Below are 18,778 nucleotides of genomic sequence, written 5' to 3' on the forward strand. Positions count from 1 at the left end.
GAATTCTAGGAGGAGCTTCCTTGCCTCCTGCAAAGCCCTTTTCCCTGCAGGCTCTTCCTCTGGTTTCCGGCCAAGGGAGGGAGATGCTCAGAGTCCAGCCAAGGGCCTCACCCCCAAAAGGGTATCTGGGCATTGGCGTAGCTGGGGGGGCAGCTGCCCCCCTAAATGCATAAAAAATAATAATCTGAGGTTCTTCCAAGCGAGAGAGGGCTGAGCTGGAGGGACTCGGCTTGGCAAGGGTTAAAGGGAACTGAGCTGCCTTCCTAGAGAGGCCAGGAAGCAAGGGGGGGGGGAGGCAGGTCCTCCAGAGCCAAGGCCCCTCCCTCCCCAGTCCTTTCCTGCTTCGGTGTCTCTCCTGGGATCTGGTGAGTCTCCTCTCTCTCTGGGATCTGATCTGCTCCTGCAGGGGGGGGGGGACCCCAAGTCAGGGAGGAGAGGGTCAGGGGTGCAAAGACCCCCCCATATGCTCCTGCTACCCAGAGGAGGAAGGAGCCCCGGGGCTGAGAGCCAGAGCTTTTTGCCAGACTCCCCAGGAGGAAGGTCAGGGAAGGAGAGAGCGCGTGGGGGGGGGGGGAAGGGGGGACCCCAAGTCAGGGAGGAGAGGGTCCTGCCAGGGAGGGGCCAGGTCTGCCACGCTCTCCTTCCTGCAGATCAGAGGATCCCAAACTCATCTGGCCTCCACCCCCTTTCAGAAAAAATCTCCCTTCTTCAAACAAAGGAGTCCCTGGGACTTTAACTCTGTGTGACGTCGCTCAGCCTCATTGCACAACAGAGGAAACATCTGCAAATGGTTTTCCAAAGATGGAGGAGGAGGTGGACTAGCCCCCCCCCCAAAAAAAAAGAGGTGGGAGAGGAAGGCCAGGAGTAAAGAGAGGGATCCCAGCCCAGAGTCTGGCTGCTGCATTGGGGACCAGTTTCCCAGTGTCTCCCAGGGCAGCTCCCCACGGAGGCCACTGCAGCAATCCCCTCGCACCCAGAGCAGGGCATCCCAGGACCACATCCTCTCTCTCCCAAAGGGATTGTTGCTGGAAAAGCAGCCGGAAATGGGCGCTGCTACTCCCTGAGCCTCCAGGGACCTGGGCCTCAATGGCTGTGCGTGTGTTGAGCTATCTAAGAGAATAATAATAATAAATTACCCTCCTAATTTCAAGGGAGATGCATTTGGCTCTGCCCACTTGGCCCTCAGAGCAAAGAAAAAGGGACCCCACCCCAGGATTCTGTCTTGAGAGCGGCAGAGAGTCCAAGTGCAAGAAAAGGAGACAGAAGCAGGGGAGTGGGGGTGGGGGAAGCAACTCCTGAGGACCCCCAGGTGAGGAACTCCACTAGAGCCAGGCATCCATTTTCCACAAGATACAAATGACTCCTGTGTCAGTCAGTTCTGACTTCATGCATTTAATTTACGGAAGCATTTAATGTTTGATGGATTACTGTATTTTAATATTTTCTTGGAAGCCTCCCAGAGTGGCTGGGGAAGACCACCCAGATGGGTGGGGTATAAATAATGATAATAATAATAATAATAATAATAATAATAATAATAATAATAATAATAGATGTTGTTGTTGTTCATTGAATTGATATACCACCCTTCATCAAAAGATCTCAGGAACATTGAAAACATAGAACTCATAAAAAGTACATTGGTACCTCGGGTTTTACATACGCTTCAGGTTACATATGCTTCAGGTTACAGACTCTGCTAACCCAGAAATAGTACCTCGGGTTAAGAACTTTGCTTCAGGATGAGGACAGAAATCATGCTCCGGCGGCACAGCAGCAGCAGGAGGCCCCATTAGCTAAAGTGGTGCTTCAGGTTAAGAACAGTTTCAGGTTAAGAACGGACCTCCAGAACAAATTAAGTACTTAACCCGAGGTACCACTGTATACAAATGATAGGTAAAGGTAAAGGTACCCCTGCCCGTACGGGCCAGTCTTGACAGACTCTAGGGTTGTGTGCCCATCTCATTTAAGAGGCCGGGGGCCAGCGCTGTCCGGAGACACTTCCGGGTCACGTGACGAAGCTGCTCTGGCGAGCCAGCACCAGCGCAGCACAGGGAAACGCCCTTTACCTTCCCGCTATAAAGTGGTACCAATTTCTCTACTTGCACTTAAGTGTGATTTCGAACTGCTAGGTGGGCAGGAGCAAGGACCGAGCAACGGGAGCTCACCCTGCCGCGGGGATTTGAACCGCCGACCATGCGATCGGCAAGTCCTAGGCACTGAGGTTTTACCCACCTCTATAAAATTTACCCTATAAATGATACATCACCTCAAATTCTTTTTTTTTTTAAAGAAAACTTTTATTTTATTCCAACAGTTAAAAAACACATATACATCTCGCATCATCCATAAAACAAGAACAAAACAAAACAAAAAAGAAAAAGAAAAAGAAAAACAAAAAAAAACAAAAAACAAAGCCAAAATCATATTCCATCCAATCATTATACAAATCTGTAACATTGTTTAACTTCCCGCCACCACGGCTTGAGCTGTAATTCAACAATATCTATTGCAGTGTCCTTTACCAACCGTTATCTCTACTTCGCAGTTTTTATATTGTACCTACTGTGATTTTGATATTTCCTAAGATCGTCTCCATGTACGAGAGAAATTTATTCCAATCATTAATAAATTTGGTGTTTTTCTGCTGCCTGATCTTTTGTGTCATGATTGCTAAGTCAATATACTCAGTTAACTTATTTTGCCATTCTCTAATTGTTGGGATATTAGGTGTTTTCCAATTCTGGGCTAACAGTATCCTAGCGGCTACCGTTGCATACTGAAACAGGGTTTGGTCGTCTTTCTTAATTTCATCCCCCACCATTCCTAAGAGGAATGCCTCAGGCTTTTTTGGGAAGGTGTACTTTAAAATCTTTTTTAATTCATCATAGACAAGACCCCAGAACCTCTTCACTTCCTCACATGTCCACCACATGTGGTGGAAGTCTCCCTCTTTCTTCTTACATTTCCAGCAGATCTTGTCCCCGGTTTTATACATCTTTGCTAACTTTGTTGGGGTGATGTACCAACGGTACATCATCTTTTCCATGTTCTCTCGGAGTCTGACGCAAGCTGAAAATTTCATATCCTTATTCCAGAGTTTTGTCCATCTTTCATAATCTAGGGGGTATCCCAGGTCTATGGCCCACTTGATCATAACCTCTTTGATCTCCTCATCCATGGTATCCCAGTCTAATAGTTGGTTATACATTTTGGATAAAAGTTTGGTCTTTCCTTCTATTATTTCTGACTGAAATTTAGACTTGTTCTTACTCATTCCAGCTTTTTTGTGTTCGTTCCATAGACCACTAATCTGATGGTATTGTAGCCATCCCGTTAATTTATCTTTTAGCTCTTCATAGGGCCTAATTTTCCATCCTTCCTCCGATCTTATCAGAAGGTCTGCATATGTCCATCTTTTGCCTTCCATGTTTAGTTTTTTGTATACTAGGATGTCAATGGGTGACAGCCACCATGGGGTGTCCTTTTCTATCAATGTCTTACATCTATTCCATACTTCTAGCAACGCCCCTCTTATGATGTGGTTTGAAAATCCCTTATGTACTCTTCCCTTATCGTGCCATAAGTATGCATGCCACCCGAATCTAGCATTAAAGCCCTCCAAGTCCAGTAGGTCGGTATTATCCAAGACTATCCATTCTTTAATCCAGCAGAGGCATGAAGCCTCGTAATATAATTGCAGATTCGGGACCGCAAACCCTCCTCTTTCTCTTCTGTCAGTGAGCAGCTTAAATTTAATTCTAGCTCTTTTACCCTGCCAGATAAATCTAGACAGGGTCCTCTGCCACTCCTTAAACATTGTCATGCCTCTGATTACTGGGATGTTTTGAAATAAGAATATCATTCTTGGAAGAATACTCATTTTGATGGCGGCCATTCTCCCCTCCCAAGAAAGCTGTAGTCTGCTCCAGCTGTCTAGGTCTTTTTTACACTCTCTCCAGGTTCTGTTATAGTTGTCTTCCACTAGATTTATATTTTTTGAGGAGAGCCAGATACCCAAATATTTCACCTTTTTCACTATCTTTATCCCTGTTTCCGACTCAATTTTATTTTTTGATTTCTCATCTACATTCCTAATCAGTATCTTGGTTTTGTCTTTATTTAGTTTAAACCCAGACAACCTTCCGAATTCCTCCATTAACTCAATGACTGTATTTATCCCATTTGTGGGGTCTTCTACTGTAATTACTAGGTCGTCAGCATATGCCTTTAATTTATATTCTTTTATACCAATTTTGATCCCTCTTATTTCCAATGTTTCTCTTATTTTGTTCAATATAACTTCCAGGACCATGATAAATAACAGGGGTGATAGCGGGCACCCTTGTCTTGTGCCCTTTGTGATCATAAATGGGTTTGTCAGGTTGTTATTAATAATTAGTTTCGCCCTTTGACCTGAGTAAATCGCCTTTATACCCTCTAGGAATGGCCCTCTTATTCCTACCTTTTCCATACATTTTATGAGGAAGTGCCAGGATACATTATCAAAGGCCTTCTCGGCGTCTATGAAAATTAAAGCAGCGGGTATGTCATTTCTGAGCTCTAGATATTCAATTATATTGACTACATGTCTTACATTATCCTTTATCTGCCTACCAGGCAGGAAACCGGCTTGGTCTTTGTGAATCACTTTATTCAGGTATTTCTTTAGTCTGTTTGCCATTATTCCTGCGAAGATCTTGTAATCGTTATTAAGCAGTGATATTGGTCTGTAATTTTTTATATCTAGTCTATCTGAATCCGCTTTGGGTATTACTGTAATATGCGCCTCTCTCCACGAATCAGGTATTTCCCCTCCTTGCAAAATATTATTAATTACCTTACATAATACCGGGGCCAGATATTCCTCTAAGGTTTTATAGTATTTTTGGGAGAGGCCGTCTGGACCTGGGGCCTTCCCAGGTTTCATTTTCTTGATTACATACCTGACCTCTTCCACAGTTATCGGTTCATTTAAGAGTGCCTTATCTTCCTCTGTCAGTTGTCCCCCTCCATTCCTATCCAGATACCTTCCTATCTCATTTATATCCTCATCTTCCTTTTTTTTATATAGGGCTTCATAGAACTGGAGAAACTTTCCCTTTATTTCAGTGGGGTCTTCTGTTGTTTGATCTTCCAATTTAATTTTATTAATCACACTTTGTTTTTTCCTTTTCCTCAGTTGCCAAGCCAGCAACTTACCCGTTTTGTTTGCCAACTCAAAATACTTTTGTTTCATCGTTTTTATTCCCCATTCTACTTCTTGATTTAATAGTGTTGAGTATTGAGTTTGTAGTAGTTTGTGAATTTGTTTAGTATTCTCATCCCCTGGGTTTGCTGTTAATTTCCCCTCTACGTCTTTTAATTGTTTAATTATTTCTCCCTTTTTCGCCTCTTTTAATTTCTTTCTATATTTGTTCTGTTGGATCAGGAATCCTCTGAGTACTGCCTTACTTGCGTCCCAGACAACATCAATTTTAGTTTCTTTATTCAAATTAAGGTCGAAATATTCTTTCAAGAAGTTCTTTGCCTTACCAACAACCTCGTCATATTCCATTAGATAGTCGTTCATTCTCCATCTATACGGTCCTAAAGGTTTACACTTTATTTCTAGGGAGATTGAGCTGTGGTCCGAGAGTGTTCTAGGCTCTATCTCACACTTCACTGATCTTATCGAAAGCTCTCTGGAGACCCATATCTGGTCTATTCTGCCCCAGCTTTGGTGTACTCCAGAGAAATGCGTGAACTGTTTTCCTGTTGGGTTTTTATGCCTCCAGATGTCTATCAGGTCCAGATTTTCTTGGAGGTCATTAAAGGTTTTTGGGAGTTTCCCATGCTTTCTTTTCCTTCTTTTTTCACTTCTGTCTATCTCTGGTTCGGGGACTCCGTTTAAGTCACCTAGTAAGATTAATTTATAATTTTCTAGTTCTAATAGTACTTGTTCCAATTTTTTAAAGAACTCGGTTTTGTTTGTGTTCGGAGCATAAACTGATACTACATTCAATTTTTCACCTTGGTAAGTGATTTGAATCCCCAGGATCCTCCCCTCCTCATCTTTGCAGATTATTTTGGGTTCCAACTTCTCTTTAACATAAATCACCAGCCCCCTTTTTTTATTCACGTCTGAGTTAATAAACTCTGTTCCCAACTTTTTATTAACCAATATATGTTTATGTTTTTTGGCTACATGAGTCTCTTGGCAGCAAATCACGTCACAGTTTTTATTTCTCAAAACTTTCTCTATTTTATTCCTTTTTAATCTTTCATTTAGACCGTTAACATTCCAGGATAGAAAAGTTAAAGACATTATTAAAATCGAATATCGGGTTTATATCTGACTTTCAATTCCCTGTCTCTTCCTCTTCCTCTGTCTCCTCCCCTTCCACGGCCTCCTCTTCCTCCTCTACCCCCCCATCCCTCTCCCCCCTCCCCCGCATCTTCTCCCCTCCCCCCTCCGCGCCCCCCCACCCCCTGCACCCTTTCTGTCTATTACTCTTTCCTCCGTTTTGCCGAGGTCCCTCTCATATCTTCTCAGAAACTTTTCTACCTCTAATGGGCTGGTCAGTTTAAATCTCTTGTCCTTAAAGAAAAAAGCAATCCCTTCGGGAAATTCCCATCTAAACTGTATATTATTTCTTCTCAGGACGCCTGTTATTTGTCTGTATCCCTCCCTTTTGCGCAACAGTCTGACCGGAATCTCCTTGAGGACGATTATTGGTCTGCCGCCTATTATTAATTTTTTATGATAACTCGTTTTGAGTATCAAATTCCTCATTCCTATTGAGTTAAACACTACTAAGCAGTCCCCGAGGGGCCTCCTAATCCTGTTTTGTTGTGATCTCATTTTGATTCTGAAGGCGTTTTCTATCGTATATGCGACTTCCTCCTCCTTCACCTCTAACCATTTTGCTAATTCCTTAATTATTTTCTCCTTGATATTCTCTTTCGTTTCCTCTTCTATGCCCCTAAATTTTAGGTGCATTTGCCTCTGTCGCATTTCTGTCATCGCAATATTGTCCCAGATCTGCTCCTGTGTTTTTTTCACCTCTCTCATCTCCTCCCTCACCTTTTCTGTCTCCTTTTTCTGTTCTCTCATGTCTTTTCGGATTCTTTTATTGGATTCCTCAAATGTCTTTGCTTTGACCGACAACTCCTGAATTTTGTTAGAAAGCTCCCCTATTGCTCCTTCTATTCTCCTATCTATCATCTCCTGCATTTCCTCTAGTTTGTTTTCTATGTGACTTTCATTCTGTTTAAGTTCTTCTTTGATTTTTAACCACAGAAAATCTAAATCTTTGATTTCTTCCTGTCTGGATACTTTCCTTTCACCTGGGGTCCCCCCTCCCCTTTTCCCATTCTTCCCCTGCATTTTATTCCTGGTTCTCCGTTATGTTCTTTTAGTACTAGTTCTCTCCCCTAGGGGGCTCACAATCTCACAATCTCCTTATTCCCACTCCCTAGGGAGGGGCTGAGGTTCCAAAATGCGTTCCAAATAGATAGGTCACTTCTAAGCAGTTTTAAGTAATTATCCCAGTTAGAGATTAGGAGATTCCAGTTATATTGAGAATATTCCAGTTATATTGAAACCATGTCTCCTTCGGCCCAATGAAGGGTCCCTATCTTAGTTTCCCGGTCTTATTCTTCTTTTCCCTCCATAGACCCAGACTTAGCAAATAAACACATTAATTACTCTTCTATTTGTCGGGTTGTTGAGGAGGTAAATAGATTTTTGGTACTAGTGAGGAGATGGGACTGGCAAGGAGAGGGGAAGAAGGAAGAGGGCAGAGACGGGGAAGAGGGGCGCAGAAAAGCGTAACTGTGTAGAGCTTATAAGGGGGGTTGGAGGGGCAATAAGCAAGCGTAGCTATAAAAATACAAAATCAAATGAGAAGGGGGCGGGAGAGAGAGGGGGGGTGTTAAGTAATAAACCGTTAAGACCGCTGTAAATAAGGGGGGTGAGCAAGAATGCTGTAGATAATTGTCTGTCTTTTACCACCGTTTACGCCATTTACACAGCACTCTTGTATAGTCTCACCGAGTTCAAGCCTTCTAGTACCTTTAAAAAGAGTTCATTACAGGTTCTCAGTTGCGAATGTCCACCAAAAATGTTCGTAATAACTTCTTCTCTCTATTCCCTTTCTGTTCCTCCTGTACTCTCAATGTCTTTCTGTCGTTTGCTGCTGTGTACACTTGTTGGGACTCAGGAGAACAGTAAAAAAAAGAAAAAAAGAAAACACAAACCCCCACAAACTCAAGCAATAGTCCGGATGGTAGTCCAAGCATAAATCCAAGCAAAAATCCACACCGATTCCTCTGCTACTCAGAGTCCAACTTAATCCACCTCAGGCAAGCAGTTCTTTAAAGCTTTGTATTTGAAAGTTCCTTTAGTTTTGCCGAATTATCTCTCCTCGTTCCGTATATGCACAGCTCGGCCGGTACTAATCACTCCCCTTTTCCAACTCCCTGCGGTTACAAAACCTGCGCCATTTCGCTCTCCGCCGGGTGGGGTCCATACATAAAGTCTATTGCAACCAGGACTCACCCATCTTTAGTCTTTCTCTTCTGTGTTGTCTTTTCTTAAGTCAACTCACGAGGGGGTGTCCATTCTATGCCTGTGGAGGTTCGTCGCCTTCTCGGTGGAAGCTTGAGGCATCGCAGCTCGGAGACGGGGCTCTCCCTTGTTGCGCTTGCGGCACTGCCCTGAGCTTCCTCTCCGCGAGGGGGGAGGAAGCCGCAGAAGCGAAACGCCGCTCCACGCTGCCGGGAAACCTTCCCCCAGGGGTTCCCCCCCTGGGCTTTTACTTTTTGGGGGGCGCAGTGCCCTTGCGACACCCCCAAATCTCCGCGTTGCTCAGAAAGCCGTTTCACGTGGCTTTCTGCGCTCCCTCACCGTCCGCGACCGGAACCGGAAGCCTATTTTATCCTTGCATCACCTCAAATTCTTTAATCAGGTGAGTTTCCTCCTTTGGAAAGAGGCAGGTGGAATCTCCACAGTTGCTAATAGAATAACGTTGAAAGGCTAGTGAAATATGGGGAACCCAGAGCATCTGCTTGGCATGCAGTATTATTATTATTATTATTATTATTATTATTATTTACTGGAAGGCAGGAGCAAGCAGGCTGATTCCCATCACATAAATCCCTTCCGTTGCCTCCACATTTTGCATTGCAATCTTCCTTCTAGGAGGGCTAGAGTATGGTTACCAGATATTTTTCAATGAATCCGGGGACACTCCCCCCCCCCAAGGTGAGTAGCAACAGGGAGTCAGTAGTGGGGATGGTGAGGCAAAAGACCTTGGCTCCCTCTCCTTCTGCCAGAAGCCCCCCTCCCTGCTCGTCTCTCAGAGCCAGGAGACGTCTGACAATGGAGGAGCAAAGGCAGGCTGCACTGTTGGATCGTTTGAACCCCAGAGAGGAGGGGACTTGGAAAGCTGTGGGGAGCCGGGGGACTTCACTCTCAGCAGCTGATTTCATGGAGGAAGAGGCTCAGGGAATTCTGCTCAATATTGACCCAGAGCAGAACTCCAATGTATAGTTAGCAGAGTGAAACCTAAACACATTGCAGGATTCCCCCGAAATAGACCAGAGGTAACTGTATTTCATCCGGTGGAGCTTTCTGCTACTGAAGGCAAATGAGCATAATCTGTTCACAAATCCAAAACATTCAGGATTGGCCCTCTCCATAAGAAATCCAGTTGCAGCAGCCTTAACCTAAACTTACCAAAACTTATTATAAGTCTAAACCTTAACCCTTAACCTTAACACATACTATGTACAGAACACCTGAAGGAAGAGAGAGAGAAAGAGAAAGTGAAACCCAGGCTCCTTCTGGCCTCTGTAAGAAGTCAGCATGACTTTGACAAAAGAGATGACAGAACCACTTTAACCAAGCTGTACTCCGCTTCTCTAAAGGAGTAACCCAAACACCAGGAACTTTCTGCTTGTTTCTTTGACGAGAAGCTTCCGGAACCCTCTTGAATGAATTAGTATAGGAAATATCAATATCAGATCCATAATTTCTGCACTAAGAAATGCAAACCGACAGACCCTCCAGGAATGAGCTGCTCTTCTCATTAGGCCTGAAACTCAGCCAAGTCTGTGAATATCGTGTTCTTCCTGATAAAGAGTTAACTCCAGCTGTGAACTGTGGGATTTCCTGCCCAGATAACTCTGTCATACCAGCCTTCTGAATGTTGCCAGTAGGATTCATCTGTATTTGATGTTTCATGGAATCCAAGAGTTGAAAGGGACCCCAAGGGTCATCAGGTCCCACCCCCTGCATTGCAGGAGTCTCAGCTAGATAATCCAAGACAGATGGCCATCCAAACTAGGCTTCTTGTATTTCTATATTCATCCCTGAATGCTAAAATAGGCTTCTAAGCAGTGGACAGACGAGAACAAATAGTGGCCAGGATTCACCTAGCCAGCCCCATCTGCTGCGAAATATAGCCTGCCCCCCACTCCTCCCCCTCTCCATGCCCCCTTGAACCCCTGGAATTTGGCTCTGGGGCACTGGGAGGGAACCTCCCCAGAACAACTCACGAGGAGAGGAGAAAGTGGATTCTTCCATTGGGGAAACTGGAATGCTTGCGTAGGCAGAATGACTTGAAAACCACCAGGAGGAGTACCACCTATTTGCACAAAGATGAATGTCCGTAATTAAAACACAGAATAAAAGAATTCAATTAAAACGTCAAAATAGGCATCCATAATACAAATGTGCAGCAAAACAATCCTATTGAAACAACGCAGCAATTAACAGGAAGGAAGGAGACAGAGCATTGTGTACCAGGTCATATTTCTGCTGTCTCAGAGGAGCACATTTCCCTTTTTCTTTTAGGATCCAGTGTGCTTTGAAGACGTCACTGTTTGTTTCACGGACGAGGAGTGGGCGTTGCTGGATCCTGACCAGAGAGCTCTGCATAAGGACGTCATGGAGGAGAATTGTGGGATCATGGCCTCTCTTGGTAAGCCTCCGTGTGGGATCATCCTATCTGCCTGGAAATTCAAAAAATACCTCTATATGACGAACCTCATATATTTTCACAGAGCTCAACAGCGCCCCCTACAACACCTGGGAACCTAACACCCCCACAATAAACCTTGAACAATAAATTACTGTTTTTTCTTGTATATATAATTTTTAAAATTATTTTCCATTTAATATTGTACATTCGCATCATCATTATCCGCTACACCACCCTGGCTCTTTAGAGCCTCAACTTCCTTCCCTCCTGCCTCAGATTTCGAAATTAACATTTATATCATTGCAATTTGTACATTTTCCAATTCTTATTACACTCATTACAGAATGTCTCAAGATTTAAATATAGAAAGGTAGAAAATTTCTCATTACAAGTCTTCAGACAACCCTGCTAGTGATGTTAATTGCTTACAATAATCTTTCAGATATCGTATAAATTTACTCCAACCCTTCTGGAATACTTAAGTGTGCTGGTATTCCTGTCAGTGTCACCAGATATGCAAAGTCCATTATTTTCATCTGCCAATCTTCTTACAGAAATTCTCACCATGTCAATTAATACTGAGTTCGAGAACCTTTAGCTTTAATTCTGGCCTTGCAACGTCTTCCCATGGAGTGAAGCAAGTTTCTTAGTTCTGCAGCTGTAATAATGTGAAACCAAGATGGAATTATTGCAACTATTAATTGGGCTTTATTGCTGGGTTGCTTCTGACTAACAAGTTTCTTTAGTCAGCTCCAAAGATTTTTGATTGGGTTAAGGTCTGGGCTATTCCCAGGCCATTCCAGCAGTGGAATTGATTCTCTTGAAACCACCTTTTGCACACAGCAGCAACATGACATGGAGCTGAATCCTGCGGAAATAGAAAACAAACAAACAGATACAGTGGTGCCTCGCAAGACAAAATTAATTCGTTCTGCAAGTTTTTTCGTCTAGCAAATTTTTCGTCTTGCGAAGCACGAAATCCCATAGGAATGCATTGAAATTCAATTAATGTGTTCCTATGGTCAAAAAAAGTGCAAACAAAGCCAAATTTGGTACAACAAGAGTTTATTAACTGCTCTTTAAAGTCACACATACTGTAAAGAGCAGTTCAAAAATTGAAGGAACAATAAATTAAGTTTCTAAACATGACAGAAAAACATTTAAAAATCAACAAAGTGTACCATACATTTTCTAAGACTCTGGGGGACCACTCGAAGAAGGCTCCTCTTCCACTCTTTGCTTCTTGCTGAAGAACCTGTCCATGGTCTGCTGCTTCATCCGCCTTTTCAGCACCTCCCTGAAAGGCGACATGACCGTCGTATCTAAAGTGTTCACAAGGTCATGTATCACGTGCTTGTCAGGGTGGTGCCGCTGTGCAAAAGCCTGCACCTCATTCCACTTCTGGCAAATGTCCCTCAGTTCTTTGGAGGACAGCCGTTCCTCAGTTGCTTCCTCCTCTTCCAGCGAGGCCTGCTCCTGCGCAACCTTTGCCTGCAGTTCGACCAGCTCCTGGGTGGTCAGCTCGTGGTCGTGCTCCTCCACCAGCTCGCTGACGTCCTCCTCTGTGACCTCCAGGCCCATGGTCCTCCCCAAAGAAACAATGTCCTGCACCACTGTTGACTCTGGTGCATCAGAGTCACTTGGTGCCACACAGTCCGGCCACAGGCTGCGCCAAGCGCAATTCAAATTTCTCTGGCTGATCCCATCCCAGGCCGTGGTGATCATCTTCAAGCAGGTGACGATGTCGAAGTGGTCCTTCCAGAATTCCCGCAGGGTGATGGTGGTGCAGTCAGTCGCCTCGAAGCATCGCCTGAAAAGCTCCTTGGTGTAGAGTTTTTTGAAATTGGCGATGACCTGCTGATCCATCGGCTGGAGCAGTGGCGTGGTGTTAGGCGGCAGGAACATGATGTTGATGAAGCTGAACTCCTCCAACAAGTCCACCTCAAGGCCTTTAGGATGGGCAGGAGCATTGTCCATCAGAAGCAAAGCCTTCAGCGGCAGGTCATTGTCCAGCAGGTACTGCTTGACAGCAGGGCCAAAAGCAAGATTGACCCAGTCCACAAACAGCACACGTGTGACCCAAGCCTTACTGTTGGATCGCCACATGACACTCAGCTGTTCCTTGTCGACCTTGTGTTTCTTGAAGGCCCGTGGGTTCTCCGAGTGGTACACCAGCAGGGGCTTGATCTTCAGGTCGCCGCTTGCGTTGGCACAGAAGAGCAGGGTCAGACGGTCCTTCATGGGCTTGTGGCCAGGCAACTTGGCCTCCTCCTGTGTGATGAAAGTCCTTTTGGGCATCCTCTTCCAAAACAGCCCGGTCTCGTCGCAGTTGAAGACCTGCTGTGGAACGTAGCCCTCCGTCTTCACAACCTCCAGGAACTCCGCTGCAAAGTCTTCAGCCGCAGGAACATCAGAACTGGCAGCCTCTCCATGCCTGACCACACTGTGGATTCCAGATCTTGTCTTGAACCGTTCAAACCAACCTCTGCTTGCCTTGAAGACTTCTGGCTCGCCTGAGGTTCCTGGCTGTTCCCGGATGAGGTCAGCGTGCAAGGCCTTGGCCTTCTCACAAATGACGGTCTCAGTCACTGTGTCCCCTGCACGCTGCTTCTCTTCTAACCAGATGAGCAGCAACTTCTCCACCTCCTCCAGAACAGCTGGGCGGTTCTTCACGATCCTGGTGACTCCCTTGGCTGCATCCGTCGCAAGGATCTTCTCCCTCATCTTCAGGATGGTCCTGATGGTCGATGGATTCCTCCCGTACTCCCTGGCGAGTTCTGTCACACGCATTCCGCCGTCGTGCTTCCGGATGATCTCCTTCTTCATTTCCAGCGTCACCTTCTCCTTCTTCCTCTCGCTGGCCTCTGCAGCAGCAGTCTTCTTGGGTCCCGTGGCAGCACAGCTCCTACCTTCGTAAACTCAGAAAAGAAAAGAAAAATCAGTGCTTCACTTCCAAAAAATTCAAAAGCACCCAGCACACAGAAATTCAAACCCAGAACCAAGTCCTTGAATTCCAAACACCCTAACCCCAAATCCACAAACCCCAATTTTTTAAAAAAAGTTTAACTTACAAAATGGCTGCAAATCACCAAAGTCTTCAAAATCCTCAAATGGCTGCAAAAGAAGTTTTGGAAAAGCTTTAAAAATCACCAAAGTCTTCAAAAACCTCAACTGTTTCCCCAGCCACCCACCCACCACACAGAAATTGCAAACCCCTCCCCAACTGTTGCAAACCCCTCCCCAACTGTTCCCCCAGCCCCTCTCCAACTGTTGCAAACCCCTCCCCAACTGTTCCCCCAGCCACCCACCGCACAGAAATTCAAACCCAGAATTTTTTTTAAAAAAAACAACATGGCCCAATGGTCACAGAAAATCATAAAAATTCAAAAAAACCCCACACAAGCTCCCAGATTCTTGCAAACCCCTCCTCAACTGTTCCCCCAGCCACCCACCACACAGAAATTCAAACCCAGAATTTTTTAAAAAAACAGCAGAGTGGCCCAATGGTCACAGAAAATCATAAAAATTCAGAAAAAAACCACACAAGCTCCCAGATTCTTGCAAACCCCTGCCCAACACCAAGTCCTTGAATTCCAAACGCCCCAACCCAAAATCCAAAAACCACAAAAAAAGTTTTAAAAGTTTAACTTACCAAATGGCTGCAAAAGAAGTTTTGGAAAAGCTTCAAAAATCACCAAAGTCCTCAAAAACCTCAAAAAAGGCTACCACACCGCGTGCTATGAGTTGCTCCTCGAAGTTCAAGTTGCAACTGCACCTCTTCAAGCAATGCACCCTGGGTATTAACGGTTTTACGAAAAAGGAAACAAACTTGCAAGACGTTTTCGTCTTGCGAAGCAAGCCCATAGGGAAATTCGTCTTGCGAAGCAACTCAAAAAACGAAAATCTCTTTCGTCTAGCGGGTTTTTCGTCTTACGAGGCATTCGTCTTGCGGGGCACCACTGTAGAAAGGTTCAGTATCTGGGAAAAGATCACGTGCAGAACGCTTCACTTTGGGCTCAAGTGTTTCATTTATGTATTTTAGAGCATTTACATTCCCTTTGATTTTTTAAAAAATAATTTTTATTAGTTTTAAAAGTTACAAAAAGAAAAGGTAAGCAAAAACAAAACAATACATCACAATAAGAAAAAAAGAAAGAAAAAGGGGGGAAAAGAGAAAAAAGAAAATACAGAAAAATAAAATCCATTAAAAAAACACAGCAAACCTTCCCATAACTTATCTTTCATATACTTGTTTCCTTGACCTCCTCACACCTCCCTTTTTTGTATTCTAGTTCAGTTAGCTATTTCAGCAAATCCTTTCCATCTTTTCCACTTTTTGTCCTGTAATTTATCTTAATATAATATAACTTAACTTTCCCTCCTTTCACCAATTAACAGTCTGTTTTTTCATAAACCTTTATAACATTTATCCTAAAACCACATAACATCATTCCAACATCCTTCTAACATTCATTAATTTTACAATGTTTCTGTAGATAGTCTTTAAATTTCTTCCAATCTTCTTCTACCGACTCTTCTCCCTGGTATCGGATTCTGCTAGTCATTTCTGCCAATTCCATGTAGTCCATCACCTTCATCTGCCATTCTTCCAGAGTGGGTATGTCTTGTGTCTTCCAGTACCTTGCAATAAGTATTCTTGCTGCTGTTGTAGCATACATAAAGAAAGTTCTATCCTTCTTTGACACCAATTGGCCGACCATGCCCAGGAGAAAGGCCTCTGGTTTCTTCAGGAAGGTGTATTTAAATACCTTTTTCATTTCATTATAGATCATCTCCCAGAAAGCCTTAATCCTTGGGCACGTCCACCAAAGGTGAAAGAATGTACCTTCAGTCTCTTTACATTTCCAACATTTATTATCGGGCAAATGATAAATTTTTGCAAGCTTGACTGGTGTCATGTACCACCTGTAGATCATTTTCATTATATTTTCTCTTAAGGCATTATATGCCGTGAACTTCGTATCTGTGGTCCATAACTGTTCCCAGTCAGCCATCATAATATTATGACCAACATCTTGTGCCCATAAAATCATAGCGGATTTCACCGTTTCATCCTGAGTGTTCCATTTCAACAGCAAGTTATACATTCTTGACAAATTCTTAATTTTGGGATCTAACAGTTCTGTTTCCAATTTAGATTTTTCCACCATTTTTTTTGTCCAAATTATATGCCTCCATTATTTGGTAATAATGGAGCCAGTCTGGCACTCTATTTTTTAATTTTTCAAAACTCTGCAGTTTTAATCTGTCTCCCTCTTGTTCCAAAATTTCCCAATATTTCGGCCATTTGGCCTCCATATTGAGCTTTTTCTGAGCCTTCGCTTCCATTGGTGACAACCACCTTGGGGTTTTATTTTCAAGCAAGTCCTTATATCTTATCCAGACATTAAACAGTGCTTTTCTGACAATATGGTTTTTAAACGCTTTATGTGCTTTGACCTTATCATACCACAAGTATGCATGCCACCCAAATACATTGTTAAAACCTTCTAAGTCCAGCACGTCAGTGTTTTCAAGAAGCAGCCATTCTCTCAGCCAACAAAAGGCGGCTGATTCATAATAAAGTTTTAAGTCTGGCAGGGCCAATCCACCTCTTTCTTTAGCATCAGTTAATATCTTAAATTTTATTCGAGGCTTCTTGCCCTGCCAGACAAATCTAGAGATATCTCTCTGCCACTTCTTGAAACAGTCCATTTTATCCAGGATTTGCAATGTTTGAAACAGAAACAGCATCCTTGGCAATACATTCATTTTTATTGCGGCAATTCGGCCTAGCAACGATAACTTCAGATTTGACCATATTTCTAGGTCCTTTTTCACTTCCATCCAACATTTTTCATAGTTATCCTTAAATAAATTCACATTCTTAGCAGTCATATTAACCCCTAGGTATTTAACTTTCTTAACCAGTATTAATCCTGTCTCCTTCTGAAACCTCTCTCTCTCAGACACTGTTAGATTTTTCTCTAAAACCTTAGTTTTCATCTTATTCAACTTAAAACCCACTACCTGACCAAATTCTTGAATCAGTTCCAATACTCTTTTAGTACTAGATTCTGGCTCCTGTAAAGTCAATACTAAATCATCTGCAAATGCTTTCAATTTGTACTGTTTAGCTCCGACTTGTATACCTTTAACCAATTGGTCCCTTCTAATCATGTTTAATAGAACCTCCAGGACCGATGTAAAAAGCAATGGGGAGATTGGGCAACCGTGTCGTGTTCCTTTCTCTATCTTAAATTCTTCCATCACTACATTGTTCACAATTAATTTTGCCTTTTGTTCTGAGTAAATTGCACCTATACCATTTCCAAAACCTTGACCAACCCCCCTCCCCTGTAAATTCTTCTTCATAAAACTCCAAGAGATATTGTCAAAGGCTTTCTCCGCGTCCACAAATATCAGAACTGCTTTGGTATTAATATTCACTTGTAATTTTTCTAAAATGTTAATTACCGTATTTTTCATCCCATAGGACGCTCCGTCCCATAGGACGCACCTACTTTTTTTGGGGGGGGGGAAATAAAGGAATTTCCCCCCCTTTATTTCCCCCCAAACCAGGTCGGGGAACAGTGGGATGGCGGCGCTGCGCCTCCCCGCTCTCCCCCGAGCTTGTGGGGCTGGCCGATGTCTGTACGGCGCACGGGGCGCTCTGCTTCATGGCGCCACGCGCACCGGGTGGCAGGCTGCTATCCGCAGCGTGGGGAGCCCTGCGGGGAACTCTTGCAGGGCTCCCTACGCTGCGGATAGCAGCCTGCCACCCGGTGCGCGTGGCGCCATGAAGCAGAGCGCCCCGTGCGCCGTACAGACATCGGCCAGCCCCACAAGCTCGGGGGAGAGCGGGGAGGCGCAGCGCCGCCATCCCACTGTTCCCCGACCTGGTTTGGGGGGAAATAAAGGAAATAAACTCTTGCAGGGCTCCCTACGCTACGGATGTCTGTCCGGCGCAGGGGCACTCTGCTTCAGGGCGCCCCGCAAGGCTTGCGGACACCTGCGCAAAGCACGGGGCGTCCTCCAGAGGGCGCCCCGTGCTCCGCACTGCTGCCCGCTGCCCGCAAGCCGTGCGCGCCCGGGGGGAGTTCCCTCGGGCGCGCAAGGCTTGCGGACACCTGCGCGAAGCACGGGGCATCCTCCAAAGGGCGCCCCTTGCTCCGCGCTGCAGGCTGCCGCCTGCAAGCCTTGCGCACCCGGGGGGAGTTCCTCCTGGCACGCAAGGCTTGTGGATAGCTTCCTGGAGCCTGGAGAGCGAGAGGTGCCGGTGCGCACCGACGCCTCTCGCTCTCCAGGCTTCAGCGAAAGTCTGCATTCGCCCCATAGGACACACACACATTTCCCCTTCATTTTTGGAGGGGAAAAAGTGCGTCCTATAGGGCGAAAAATACTGTATGTTCCTCGTATTGTCAGACAAGTGTCTGCCCGGGAGAAAGCCCGCTTGATCTTTATGAATTTCTTCTGCTGGTACCTTTTTTAGTCTTTTAGCCAAAATATCTGCAAAAATTTTATAATCCACATTAAGCAAAGATATGGGGCGGTAGTTAGAATCATAGAATCATAGAATCATAGAGTTGGAAGAGACCACAAGGGCCATCGAGTCCAACCCCCTGCCAAGCAGGAAACACCATCAGAGCACTCCTGACATATGGTTGTCAAGCCACTGCTTAAAGACCTCCAAAGAAGGAGACTCCACCACACTCCTTGGCAGCAAATTCCACTGTCGAACAGCTCTTACTGTCAGGAAGTTCTTCCTAATGTTTAGGTGGAATCTTCTTTCTTGTAGTTTGGATCCATTG

At 44.6% G+C, this 18,778-nt stretch overlaps 2 protein-coding genes across 6 annotated transcripts in view; one reads left to right on the forward strand and one right to left on the reverse strand.

The window, feature by feature from the left end:
- LOC114589664 (uncharacterized) overlaps positions 1-18,778 on the reverse strand; it is a 999,511-nt gene that overhangs the window by 67,527 nt on the left and 913,206 nt on the right. The gene's annotated exons all lie outside the window — the stretch shown is intronic.
- LOC114595241 (uncharacterized) overlaps positions 290-18,778 on the forward strand; it is a 48,795-nt gene continuing 30,306 nt past the window's right edge. The window contains exons 1-2 of one of the 2 annotated variants that reach the window (XM_077927920.1): positions 290-365; positions 10,841-10,967. In XM_077927920.1, coding sequence (XP_077784046.1) covers positions 10,934-10,967 — 34 coding nt within the window. In that variant the 5' untranslated portion in view covers positions 290-365; positions 10,841-10,933. Of the gene's footprint in view, positions 366-8,931; positions 9,589-10,840; positions 10,968-18,778 lie in introns of those variants that run through there. The other variant, XR_013392728.1, reaches the window with a different exon arrangement.

This window comes from Podarcis muralis, chromosome 4 (assembly GCF_964188315.1).
Source record: "Podarcis muralis chromosome 4, rPodMur119.hap1.1, whole genome shotgun sequence".
Classification (NCBI taxonomy): Eukaryota; Metazoa; Chordata; class Lepidosauria; order Squamata; family Lacertidae; genus Podarcis; species Podarcis muralis.